General features: G+C 45.9%; 1 protein-coding gene across 1 annotated transcript in view; it reads left to right on the top strand.

Moving 5' to 3' along the window:
- Positions 1-14,018, top strand: part of LOC124005266 (roundabout homolog 1-like) — a 485,264-nt gene that overhangs the window by 435,437 nt on the left and 35,809 nt on the right. The window contains 2 exon segments of the mRNA XM_046314363.1: positions 1,109-1,135; positions 6,866-6,908. Of these exon segments, the coding sequence (XP_046170319.1) occupies positions 1,109-1,135; positions 6,866-6,908 (70 nt within the window).

Consider the following 14,018-nt stretch of genomic DNA (forward strand, 5'->3'; position numbering starts at 1 on the left):
GGGGTGGAAAGACATATTTTTTCCTTGTCAGAGTAACTCAAATGTTGTTGATCCATCCCCATTTTGCTCCTATCACAGCCATTCAACTCTGTAATTGTTTTAAAGTCACCATTGGCCTCATGGTGAAATCTCTGAGCGGTTTCCTTACTCTCCGGCAACTGAGTTAGGAAGGATGCCTGTATCTTTGTAGTGACTGGTGTGTTGATACACCATCAATAGCATAATTAATAACACCATATTCAAAGGGATATTCAATTATTGAATATTTCAATTAGTGAATTGAAATTGGCAACAGCAAAAACAACAACTAACATGTACTTAATAAAAATGAATTACATTTTTAAATATATAAATAATAATAACAATCCAACCTAATACATTTTATAAGAGGATAAACAAAGATAGAGAAAATTGAGTCATTGAACTCATTTGAAGTTGGGTTTGAATCTCCTTGCATTCTCCTCCTATCTTGTTTGAAGAAAGAATGGTACACTTCCATATGAGTATTAAGCAGCTTGTTGTGATATGAGGTGTAATGGATCATGATGAACGGACATCAAAACCGTCGGGCAAAATTTTCCCACAAATGTTTCATGTTTAATATGTGCTGCCAGTTACTGACGATGGATTGAGCACAGTGCTCAACAATGCCTGCCAAAATGGGTTAAATTGGCCAGTCATCAGATACATACTGTATATACATTAAAATACTCAGATCTAATTCTGTACTAGTCAGGATTTGAAACATCGTAGTGGTGTTAGAAGATTTAGAGAGAGGAAATGGCACCAAAAGAGAAGGTAACTAATCCTGCACTAAACAGGACTTGAATCACCAAAATAGTGTTTTCAACCTTTTCCGGTAGAGCTCTTAGTCCCTGGCAAGGTGTTGCACAAGTAATGTTACAACACACCATGTAATGTTTCAAAACATCTCAGGATGATGTGTTTCAATACTCCAGCAAAGTAAAGGTTTCTCTCCTTTGTGTTAGTTTTGATGTTACAAACACAATGAAGAGAACCCCGTTGTGTGTATCTCATGTTGCTGTTTGATATTAATGGTGTTTTTCTCTCTCTTTCCTCTTTCTCGGGCCTCTGCTTCAACCTACAGTGCCATCCTTTACCTTCACTCCTACAGGTAAACATTCCTGATAACTCTTCATTTCATAGCACCTTCTCTATAAAATCTCATAACAGTGCGCCTTTCAATGCAAGACTGCACACACTGAGTCACGCAGTGATGGCCTGAACAGCTCTAGCAGTCATTCTGCTCAGTCAGTCGGAAGAGACACTCTTTAGTTAAAAACACTAAGACACAAGAAAGGGAGCAGTGTGGTGTCAGGTTTAAAGAACTATAACAGAGATGTTTTACCAACTGGTGCAGGCAGTGCGTTCAGAGGTAAGCACTTAACGAGGAGTGAGCCGTGCCATCCACGCTACTAAGAAACTGTTACAACTGGCGGAGACTTGATCAAAGGGCTGCTGCTGCCCGCCTCTCTGCCTCTGATGGCATTTAGGATGATGACACATCTCCAGTCACATGGACATTAGACAGAGCTGTGGATAGGGAGAAAGGAGCGACTGAGGGTAGATGTGAACTGGACTGACACGGACATAACAGAGCACTCTCTTTCTCTCTCTCTCTCTCTTTCTGTGTGTTTATCTCTCTCTCTCTTTCTCTATTCTCTCTCTCGCACTCCCTCTCTTTATATCTCTCTTCTCACTCATTCACTCTCGCTCTCTCTTTCTATCTCTCTCTCCCCCCTCTCTCCTGCCGAGATGCATGTGTAGTTGGCACTTGTGTCATAACACCTGTGCTCATCCTTGTAAATCAGAGAGAGAGCAAAAGAGAGTGAGAGGAGAGAAGAGAGAGAAGAAGAGAGAGAGGGGGGGAGTTATGTGAGGCTTGTGGTTATGGTGACTAATCCCATCTGTGCAGAGCAGAGGCTGCATCTAAACTGTGCGGGTTGTTTTTCTCATCCTCGTCAGCTTCGGGCCCTGGGATCACGTCTAATAGTTTGAGTGTTTCAGTCCTCTATTCTGAACTGCAGGAACTCTTTCAGGTGAAACCTATTAAGTCAGCTGGTTAGTTTTGGGCCAGTTCCTTAATGCTTGAGGTTAGTGTTTCTGCTTGTTGAAGTTTACAATCCTAGAAGCTGCCATGACGCTGAAGGAAAAGGCAGGATGTTGTCAGTGCTAATCTTCCACTAGATGCTGATTTGAGAGGCACTACATGATTTTTGTTGTGGAATTCCTGAATGCCCTATATACCGATGCCAAATGTAGACTTTCTCTCTCTCAACAGGAGAGGGGGAGAGGGAGAGAGAGAGAGTGAGAGACTTTTTGTCTTTCTTTAATGAAACAATCTAATTTCATTAAAATCTCTTTCCCCCTTAAAATAAAACACCTAAATATATCCTGTACTGCATACATGTACCATACTCACCTTTCCCTGTACCCCACGATACAAAAACACACCACACATCACAATATCCCAAAAACCTCGCCACTTCTACAAACATATTTCCGAAACATCTTCCCCAACCCACCATACTCTCCGCCCCACATACCCCCTGCTACTAATGTGCCTTCAATCCTGTTAGGCTCCTAATGTTCCTCACTTTAATGCAGAGGTGGTAGAGGACTTTAAATCCCACCCCCTCAAACTTCCCCAGGCTCGGAGTGTTAAAATCTAACAAATCCTCCAGACTCCCTTGCCAGTACCCAGTCTCTGCCGTCACCTGCAGTAACGGAAACATTGGTGGCCCCTTCCTCTTTGGCCGCTCAACCACCCTTTACCGGCTCAGACAGGGCCTCCTGGACCTCCTTCAGGAATCTCTCCAGCAGCCTAAGAGACATTATTCCTGTTTGATGTGCCAGAACTTCTGGGGTTTTCCACCCTCCTCTCTCAGCAGTTGCAGATCACACAGCCTTTGTAAACCCGCTGCCATCAGCTGCCTCTGCAGGTTGGCCGACTGAACCGATCTCAAATGAATGGCTGGGTTGTGGAAGATAGGCTCCATCCCTGACCATCACATAAACTTAATCTGCATACGCTGACACTGCTATGCCTGTCACCACACCCATACCGGTCCAGCACACTCCCTGCAGTCTCCTGTGTAGCAGGCCCAAAAAAGGCTCAATGGCTAGTGTATATAACTGCCCCGATAGAGGGCATCCTTGTCTAATGCCCCGTCTCACCGAGACTGGCCTACTGAGCCCCCCTCCCAACTTGACCATACATGACGCCCCAGCATACAACATCTTCACAAAGTAAAAAACATTTCCCCAAACCCAAAACCAGACATCAGATTAAACAGATACTCATGGTTCACTCTATCAAAAGCCTTCTCTTGATCTAAAGACCAGTCCAAAGTTCACATTAGAACCTCTTAACAAGTTCAGCATGTCCCTGATTAAGAACAAGTTGTCTTCACCGCCCTGTCTTTCAGGCAGTTAATCCACTGTTCCAAGGCCGTCATTGAAAATAAGAATTTGTTCTTAACTGACTTGGTTAGTTAAATAAAGGTAAAAAATAAAAATCTGGAAAAAACTGCCCAGGTCCCTGCGTAATTCAGCTAAATTAGTCTGGAGGCCTACATTGCCTTGCCCCACCAGCTCTACCTCCACATCACTGATACAACGCTCTAGTTCCCCCAATTATCTTCTAGCCTCTGAGAGAGCTGTAAACTGTTTGGACTTTCCCCACATCCTACCATTGACCGAGAGACTCATAATACTCTCTTCGCTGCCCCCACGTTTCCCAAAAAGTCTGGAAACCTGAGCACAAAGTAGCATCTAGTAAGAGCTTCACATTAAACTTCCAATAGGATGCCTGCCGGGGCCCTGGTGAAATAGACAGCTGAGCCACGGTTATGTGATGATCCAAAAACCCCACCGAGAGAATGGTACCAACAGCCCATTGCTCTGATTCCTGGACACGTAAAAATGTATACTGTCTTGTGTTGGGATGTTTAGTTCTCCAAACATCCACTAGGTTGAACTGATTAATGATGTCCCTTAACACTCCCACTGACACTGACTGAGGCTCTTCCCCATTTCTGTCTTTCGTAAAATCCATTGTACAGTTGCAGTCCTCGCCGACCACCAGCGTCTCCTCAGGCGCTATCTGTGAGAGTTCCTGTCTAAGACCCAAATAGAACCCCCTTCTCTCTCCCTGTGTAAGGTGCATACACATTTATAAAGACAAAATCAATTTTGTTAATTTCTGCTTTACAACAAGCAGCCTACTCCTACGCACCTCCTTTGAGGAGCAAATTTTTACAGACAGACCCGGTACAAAAAGGACTGCCACCCCTGCACTAGAATTTGTCCCACATCACTGTGTCTCCTGCAGAAACAACACCTGTATTTTATTTTGTTTTACATATTCACCCAACACACTTGTCTTTCCTGCATCTCTGGCAACATTTATATTGAGCGAGCCTACCCAAAGAGTCTCCATAAGAAGTGGGAGAAAAGCCAGCAAAGAAAGAGACCAATAGCAAAGCTCAAAAAGCCCCAGTGCCAGGAAGGAACTATACATCTAAACAGTGTCTGAAGGTTGACCTTTACGCACTGTTGTGACCCACTTCCAACCTAAAGCGTTTCCTGGGTGAGAGGACACCAATGCCCCTAATTTTTCATGACATGTTGTACTGATCTTACAAACTTTCTCGGATCAGAAAAAAAGCCTCAATATGAACTTTTTTCCCCCTGGTCTCATTCAGGAACTTTGTCAGTTCCCTCAACGTGTACTTTGACCCTTCTGCTTGACTGGCTGTCAGCTCTGGGACCCATTGAAGAGGAGTCTGAAAAAAAGGCCTCCACATCATCCTCTTCCTCAGACTCACTTTCCTCCTCATCTCTATCTCCCATCCTGACCACCTGCCCTTCCTCTCTGGTTAGGGTCTCCCCCCAGCACCAGGCAAAGGTTCCATGGTGACTTTGACCACACCATCTACACCACCATCTGTAGCCTGACTAGGCCCAGCCTCATCTAAACCACCATCTATAACCTGACTAGACCCAGCCTCATCTACACCACCATCTGTAGCCTGACTAAGCCCAGCCTCATCTACACCCTCACCCATAACATGACTAGACCCAGCCTCATCTACACCACCATCTCTAGCCTGAATAGTCCCAGCCTCATCTACACCACCATCCATAGCATGACTAGGCCCAGGCTCATCTACACCATCATCCCTGGCATGACTAGGCCCAGCCTCCCAGACTCAGCTCTTTCCTGATTTGATCATCGGTAATAAACTGAGGCAAATTTGCAACTACCACCCTCATCAAAGGGGTAGAAAGAGGCAAAATTGACACCAACACAACCTTTACAAGTATTTCACTAGTAATTGACCTATCAACCCAATGTCTTTTCATGAACACAAGCAGAATGTGTACAGCACTTTGAGATATCAGCTGATGTACGAAGGGCTATATAAATACATTTGATTTGATTTGATTTGATTTGAATGTATACATTCAGCTCCTACCTGTTCACTGACCGTGAGCAGAACCTCCTCCACCTTAACTCCGTTCTCAGGAACACACCTGAATTCATGCCGTAACGACAGCATCTCCTCCGCACTAGGCTGAGAAGCTATCGCGCACACCACACCTTCCAAACCCCAGGAATCTAACTGTCCTCCTCCACCCTAATTTTGAAAAAATATGTGGATACCGCTGAAACAAATAGTGCATTAACCCTCTACCATAGAAAATAAACATTTAAAGATAAGGCCGAGACAGAATCCAGAAAAAGGTTAGGACAGAGCGCTCCACACCAAACACTCAAACTCCAAAAAACTCCCATCATGCACTGCGAGAGAGAGCGAGAGGCAGAGACTGTGGGGAAGGTTACTTACCGAGCACAGTGAGCTCAGCGATCTCACTCTCCCTCTCTCCCACCATATTGGTCCCGACACACACATACTTCCCAGCATCGCCTTTTCTGGCATTGGTTATCATCAGCTTTCCTCCCCGGATCTGAGGAACGAGAGAGAGGGTCAGACCTTGAGAGGACAAAACTACACGCCTAACATTGCAAAACATTCTCTCAGTATAAAAGTGCTGTATTTCCTCACCCATGAAGTTATGAGTCTTCACAAAACCATGACCAAAGGAATTCAGTGTTTAAAAAAAATCCATCTGTCATGTTTTGATGGGAGTATAAACTCACAAATTAATCTTAGTGAGCCATGTATGTCCTGAGGTCCCAGTGATAGAAAGCCAAAGTACTGTACTACTGTACTCAGCCAGCCAGCCAGCCCAAAAACCCTCCCACCCCTTCCTCAGAGAAGAGATTGTAATTAAAGTTGGAGTTTATCTCTCCTTCACACCTGCAGCTTAAAGCTCCTTGAAAGAGTCCAACTTCCAGCGTGCTGCGCTTCAAACACACGCCAGCCATGGCAGGAGACCAAAGCACTGTGCAGCCCCCTAAGCCTTTCACACACACACGCACACGCACACGCACTCACACACACACACACACACACACACACACACACACACACACACACACACACACACACACACACACACACACACACACACACACACACACACACACACACACACACACACACACACACACACACACACACACACACACACACACACAAGCACACAGTGACTCAGTCTCCATCGATCTACACACAGGGTGTAGTACTCACACACATACATGCGTAAACATGCACGCACACTATCAAAAATACCACACACCGCACCCATACAAACACAGGCTTACAGGAGAGCCAAACACACTCCACAGTCCATGTTATTGTGTTTTGATAAGCCTGTTACTCTGATGACGATTGTGATTATGGTGTTCATGTCTGTACCTTTTCTCTGTTCTCAGTGGCGTACCAGAGAGGGGGAGAGGCTGTCAGCAGTGCTGGAAGGTAAGAATACATGTCTACTATGAGAGGGGTGTTATCTACATGTATATGCATCTCTTCTGTATATATATATGAGGCATCAAATCAAATAACATAATATATGGATCATTGTATCATATTCCAAGAGACAGATGGACATTTGGTGAGGAGTGGGTACATGGTAGAATGTGAGGGAAGGTGTACCTTCCTCTGAAGGGCACTAGGGGGAGGGCTTTTACTTCATAAAGCTTACAGCACAGGCAGAGGTGGAGAGGAGAGGAGAGGAGAGGAGAGGAGAGGAGAGGGGAAGTGAAGGGAGGAGAGGAGAGGGGAGGGAGAGGAGGAAGGAAATGGGAAGGAGGGGAAAGGGGAGGGAAGGGAATGAGAGGAGGAAGGGAGAGAGTGGGAGGGAGGGGAAGGAAAAAAAGGGAGGAGAGCAGAGGGGAGGGAGAGGAGAGGAGCAGAGGGGAGAGGAGGCGAGGAGAGGGAGTGGGAGGAAAATAAGGGAGGGGAGGGAGAGGAGCAGAGGGGAGAGGAGGAGAGGGAGGGGGAGGAAAAGCAGGGAGGAGAGCAGAGGGGAGGGAGAGGAGGAGAGGGGAGAGGAGGAGAGGAGAGGGAGGGGGAGGAAAAGAAGGGAGGAGAGCAGAGGGGAGGGAGAGGAGGAGAGGACAGGGAGGGGGAGGAAAAGAAGGGAGGAGAGCAGAGGGGAGAAGAGAATAGAGGATGGGAGCGGAGGAGACGGGAAGGAGGTGCAGAAAGCACTTTGATACCAGCAGGAACAAATGATTTTCTCATTTGCCCAAACCCCTCTCCTCCTCATCCCACAGAGAAGAGCACCATGTCTGGCCACAAGGCTGTGCCATAGCATCATCTCTAACATACACAGAGATGACGATAGTTGAGTTTGCACACACCCTACCCTTTAGAATGGAGGACCTTATGTAAATAGATGGGAGGATTGATACAGGAGAGGGTGTGACAGTAACCAGTAGCCTATGTGTTGTTTTCCAGACTACCTACTAGTCACGCGTACTGAGACACTCATACATTCAGACACTGATGTTATAGTCTCCTCAATCATCTTGAACCCACGTTGATGGCAGTGTATATTCAGACTTGTTTGAATTAAAGCAGTGTTTTGGTATTGTCCCCTCTTTGTGCTAAAGGTATCTCTATGGTTGCCTATTGTTCTATAGCCGTTATGTGTCTATCTATACAATCATGTTATTACCCTGCTCTGTGATTGAGTCAGGTCTACAGCCTGAACATGGGAGCTCTGCTCAACGACAATGTCCATTCTCTACATATCTCCACTGAACCACTCAGATGATTGAGGAGCCATTTTGAGATTGTATTTCTCTCTCCAAGACAAATGTGTTCACTACGCAAAATGAATGTGGAGACTGTAAGCGGAGACTAAGTCATCTGAATAGGAAATGGGGAAAAAAAGTCAGCACAATGCGAATGTCTGACAAGTGTGATTGTTCCAGTGGTAGTGATGGGAGAGAAGTAGCAGTTAAAGGCTTTTGTGATGTTGTGCTAGTATAGCCTATGGGCTCTAATAAATCACCCCATTTCATGAGAATTATAAGGCTATTTAGTCCGGCTGCTTCAAATGTAAATGTCAGCCCTGGGTTCATGATGTGGAAGTGTGGACGAGAAGTAGGGCTGACCCCAATTAGTCGACTGGTCGATTGTTTGATTGTTTGGTCGTTAGGCTGTTGTCTTAGTTAGGCTGATTGTTTTAGTTGAGCAGTAACATATATATATACATGTATGTATGTATGTATGTATGTATGTATGTATGTATGTATGTATGTATGTATGTATGTATGTATGTATGTATGTATGTATGTATGTATGTATGTATGTATGTATGTATGTATGTATGTATGTATGTGTGTGTGTGTGTGTGTGTGTGGGCACAAATATATATATAGATATATATTCTTTATTTGTACTATTTTCTATGTTGTAGAATAATAGTGAAGACATCAAAACAATGAAATAACACATATGGAACCATGAAGTAACCAAAAAAGTGTTAAACAAATCAGAATATATTTTATATTTGAGATTCTTTAAAGTAGCCACCCCTTGTTGCACAAAGTGATGTTTTCTTCACCTGAAACAGCAAGCAAACAATGTCTATTTTGACATAAATTGAGAATTACAATAGTTCCTCGATGTATTTGAAAAATCTTTCCATCTCTCTCCGTCAGGGCAGTCCCTGACTAAAAAAATCTTTGGCAACCGAAAGTCGTCTCTTCTTTCGACCAATCGATTGCTTAAAATTTTTAAATGTGTCATTTTCCAAATATAGACACACCCTATGGGTTTTAATAAAATTAACTATATGCATTGAGCTTGTCTGATGCTTTAAGCTTACGGTTTGATGCCTCAAGAGGGCACCAGAGATGTAGATAACCAGAAAAAAAACGTAACCCGACCCAACTATTCTCCTCCAACTCCGGCTGGCTTTCACAGATTCTGCAAAATCAAATCAAATCAAATTTTATTGGTCACATACACATGGTTAGCAGATTCTATTGCGAGTGTAGCAAAATGCTTGTGTTTCTAGTTCTGACAGTGCAGTAATATCTAACAAGTAATCTAACAATTCCACAACAACTCCCTAATACAATAAGAATATGTACATATAAATATATGGATGAGCGATGTCCGAGCGGTATAGTCAAGGTGCAAAAGATAATAAAAATAAAAATACAGTGGGGAGAACAAGTATTTGATACACTGCCGATTATGCAGCTTTTCCTACTTACAAAGCATGTAGAGGTCTGTCATTTTTATCATAGGTACACTTCAACTGTGAGAAACAGAATTTAAAATAAAAATCCAAAAATCACATTGTATGATTTTTAAGTAATTAATTTGCATTTTATTGCATGACATACGTATTTGATCACCTACCAACCAGCAAGAATTCCGGCTCTCACAGACCTGTTAGTTTTTCTTTAAGAAGCCCTCCTGTTCTCCACTCATTACCTGTATTAATTGCACCTGTTTGAACTCTTTACCTGTATAAAAAACACCTGTCCACACACTCAATCAAACAGACTCCAACCTCTCCACAATGGCCAAAACCAGAGAGCTTGTAAGACATCAGGGAGAAAATTGTAGACCTGGGATGGGCCACAGGACAATAAGCAAGCAGCTTGGTGAGAAGGGAACAACCGTTGGCACAATTATTAGAAAATGGAAGAAGTTCAATATGACGGTCAATCACCCTCGGTCTGTTGCTCCATGCAAGATCTCACCTCGTGGGGCATCAACGATCATGAGGATGGTGAGAGATCAGCCCAGAACTAAACGGCAGGACATGGTAGAGAGATGGTAGTCTGTTCAGACAGTAGTGAGATGGTAGTCTGTTCAGATGGTGTAAAGGAGGTAGAAATCAGGACAGGAGATGGATATCCTACTGTACTCCTCTTCTGAAGCATGTAGTGGGAAAGTTGAGATGTCCATTTTTTTATTTTTTATTTCACCTTTATTTAACCAGGTAGGTTAGTTGAGAACAAGTTCTCATTTGCAACTGCGACCTGGCCAAGATAAAGCATAGCAGTGTGAACAGACAACACAGAGTTATGTCAGGACGCGGTTACGAACCCGGGTCTCCGGAGTGAGAAACAGTCACTTAACCAACTGAGCCACGAATAGTCGGCACAACCCAGAAGATGAGGCAGACACAGCAGTACTTGAGACGGTGTATTTAATGAAGTAAAAAGTGAAATTCTTCAGGAAAACATGTAACTCCACAACCTCAAAAGGAATTCCACAAGAACTAAGGTAATCCTCCAAGACAAAAAGGTAAATCCTCAAGGTGGAAGGAATAGCACAAAAATCCTTAAAAGATACTCAAAAAACAAACAAACAATAACAAAAAACAGAATTCCACAAGAGAGTCCACCGGGATCTACAAGAGTTCACAGAGTACTAGGGCTGGGTGCTAACATACAAACACAGAGCACAGAACTGAGGAAAACAAAGGGTTTAAATACAATCAGGGGAAACGAGGCACAGGTGCAAATAATAATGGGGATCAAGGGAAAACAAAAGGTCAAAAGGCACAATGGGGGCATCTAGTGACCAAAAACCGGAACAACCCTGGCCAAATCCTGACAGAATCCCCCCCCTAGGAACGGCTCCTGACGTTCCTACCAGCTCTCTCAGGGTGGAGGGCCCTGAACTGACGAATGAGGTCAGGGTCCAGTATGTCTTTGGCAGGAACCCAGGAGCGCTCCTCGGGACCGTAGCCTTCTCAGTCCACCAGATACTGCCAGGACCGCTGCACCCGGCGGGAATCCAGTATCCGATGGACGGTATAAGCCGGCTGGCCTCCAATGACACGAGGCGGAGGGGGAGGTCTGTCTGCCGGGACAGGGGGAGAAAAAACATCAGGTTTTAATAAGGAAATGTGAAATGTGAGATTAATCTTAAGGGATCTGGGTAAGTGTAGGCGATAATAAACTGAGTTAACTCTCCTGGCAACCTTAAAGGGACCGATGTATTTTTGGGACAGCTTGCGAGACTCCACCCGTAGTGGTAAGTCTCTTGTGGAGAGCCAGACTCTCTGGCCGGGGCGCAGGGTAGGCCCGGGACGGCGATGTCTGTTGGCTTGTTGTTGGTACCTCTGTGAGGAACGCATAAGATTAAGACGGGTCTTCCTCCACATAAGCCGACAGCGTCTGACGAACTTCAAGGCTGAAGGCACTCTGACTTCTGCCTCCTGGTCCGGGAACAATGGAGGGGCATAGCCAAACTGACACTCATGCGGGGACATACCAGTGGAGGAGGAGCGCAAGGTGTTGTGCGCGTATTCGGCCCAAACAATGAAGGACGACCATGTGGACGGGTTGTTACGAGTCATACATCGGAGGGTGGTTTCCAGCTCTTGATTCATCCTCTCTGTTTGGCCGTTGGACTCCGGATGGTACCCTGAAGATAGACTGGCAGAAGCCCCCATGAGTTGGCAGAAGGCCTTCCAAAACCTAGAGGCGAACTGGGGACCTCTGTCAGAAACCATATCTTGAGGAATGCCGAAGACTCGGAACACATGATTAATTACCAACTCAGCCGTTTCCTTGGCAGAAGGTAACTTAGTCAGAGGGACGAACCTGGCCGCCTTAGAAAACCTGTCGATTATGACTAGGATAGTAGTATTGCCATGGGATGGAGGAAGGCCAGTAATAAAGTCCAACGAGATATGGGACCAGGGTCTGTGGGGAACAGGTAAAGGGTGAAGGAGTCCTTGCGGGCGGAGGTGAGAAGATTTGCCCTGGCAGCACACGGGGCAGGCATTGACGAAAGTGGCAACGTCTTCTCTTATGGTAGGCCACCAGAACTTACGCTGGATGAACTCCAAGGTGCGACCTACGCCAGGGTGACAGGTGAGGCGAGAGGAGTGCCCCCACAGAAGGACCTGGGTCCTCACTGCCTTGGGGACAAACAACCGATTGGCAGGACCTCCTTTCGGGTCCGGTTCAATAGCTTGAGCTCGTCTCACGGTATCCTCAACTTGCCACGAGATCGGAACCACGATCTTAGCAGCAGGAAGGAAAGGACAGGCATGTCCGTGTCATCTCGAATGGCAGGAGCGTAGACTCGGGACAGGGCATCCGGTTTGAGATTCTTCGACCTGGGCCGATAGGTGAGGATAAACTGGAATCGATTGAAGAAAAGAGACCATCTAGCTTGTCTAGAGTTCAACCACTTCGCCTGCTGGATATACTCCAGATTTTTGTGGTCCGTAAGCACTTGAAACGGGTGAGAAGCCCCCTCGAGCCAGTGTCTCCATTCCTTCAATGCCATCTTAACCGCTAGGAGTTCACGATCCCCCACATCGTAGTTCCTCTCAGCCGGGGTAAGCCGGTGTGAGAAGAAAGCGCACGGATGAAGCTTCTTGTCTTCACCCCTCTGAGACAGGACAGCTCCAACACCAACCTTTGAGGCGTCTACCTCCACCACAAACGGTTCATCCGTAGTCGGTAGTATCAGGATGGGAGCAGAGAGGACGCGCTGCTTGAGTCCTTGGAAGGCCGTCTCAGCTTCTCTTCCCCACAAAAACCTTGCATTGCCACCCTTGGTTAAAGCTGAGAGAGGGGCTGCCACCAAGCTGAAGTTCTTGATGAACTTGCGGTAAAAGTTAGTGAAGCCCAGGAAACGCTGAACTTCCTTAACGGATTTGGGGGTGGGCCAATCCGCTACCGCCCCTACCTTCCTGGGGTCCATTTGGACTCGACCGGGTTCCACTACAAATCCCAGGAATTGTACTCGGGATGAATGGAATTCACATTTTTCCGGCTTAACGTACAGATGGCTGTCTAGGAGGCGTTTGAGTACTTGTCTGACATGCTTTGTGTGTTCTTGAAGAGAGCTCGAAAAGATGAGGATGTCATCCAAGTAAACGAACACAAATATGTTAAGCATATCCCTAAGCACATTGTTTATGAGCGCTTGGAACACCGCTGGGGCGTTGGTGAGGCCGAAGGGCATCACCAAGTATTCATAGTGACCAGTAGGCGTGTTGAAAGCGGTCTTCCACTCGTCACCAGGTCTGATCCGCACAAGATGGTATGCGTTCCGCAGGTCAAGCTTAGTGAAAACAACTGCTTCCTGGAGCAGCTCGAAGGCTGTGGCCATAAGGGGTAGCGGGTAACGGTTACGGACGGTTATGGCATTGAGTCCCCAGTAGTCGATGCAAGGACGTAATCCACCGTCTTTCTTGGCCACAAAGAAAAACCCTGCTCCCGCCGGGGAGGTGGATGGACGCATGAGGCCTGCTTCCAGAGCGTCCTTGATGTAGGTATCCATAGCAGCTCATTCGGGTGGAGATAGGGAAAAGATCCGACCCCTGGGGGGGCAAGTGCCCGGAAACAGTTCGATGGGGCAATCATAAGGTCTATGGGGTGGTAGCATGGTGGCCCTCTGTTTGCTAAATACCAGTTTGAGGTCATGGTAACACTCGGGAACTCGGGTCAGGTCGATGGATTCTAAAGACTCGGGAGTAGAACTCGGGAATTCTGGAAAATACAAGTAGCTTGGCACGTAGGACCCCACTGCTTGATAGTGCCCACAGACCAGTCGATGTGAGGGTTATGGCTGTGAAGCCAGGGG

The sequence above is a fragment of the Oncorhynchus gorbuscha genome, linkage group LG19, assembly GCF_021184085.1.
Source record: "Oncorhynchus gorbuscha isolate QuinsamMale2020 ecotype Even-year linkage group LG19, OgorEven_v1.0, whole genome shotgun sequence".
In the NCBI taxonomy this organism is placed as follows: Eukaryota; Metazoa; Chordata; class Actinopteri; order Salmoniformes; family Salmonidae; genus Oncorhynchus; species Oncorhynchus gorbuscha.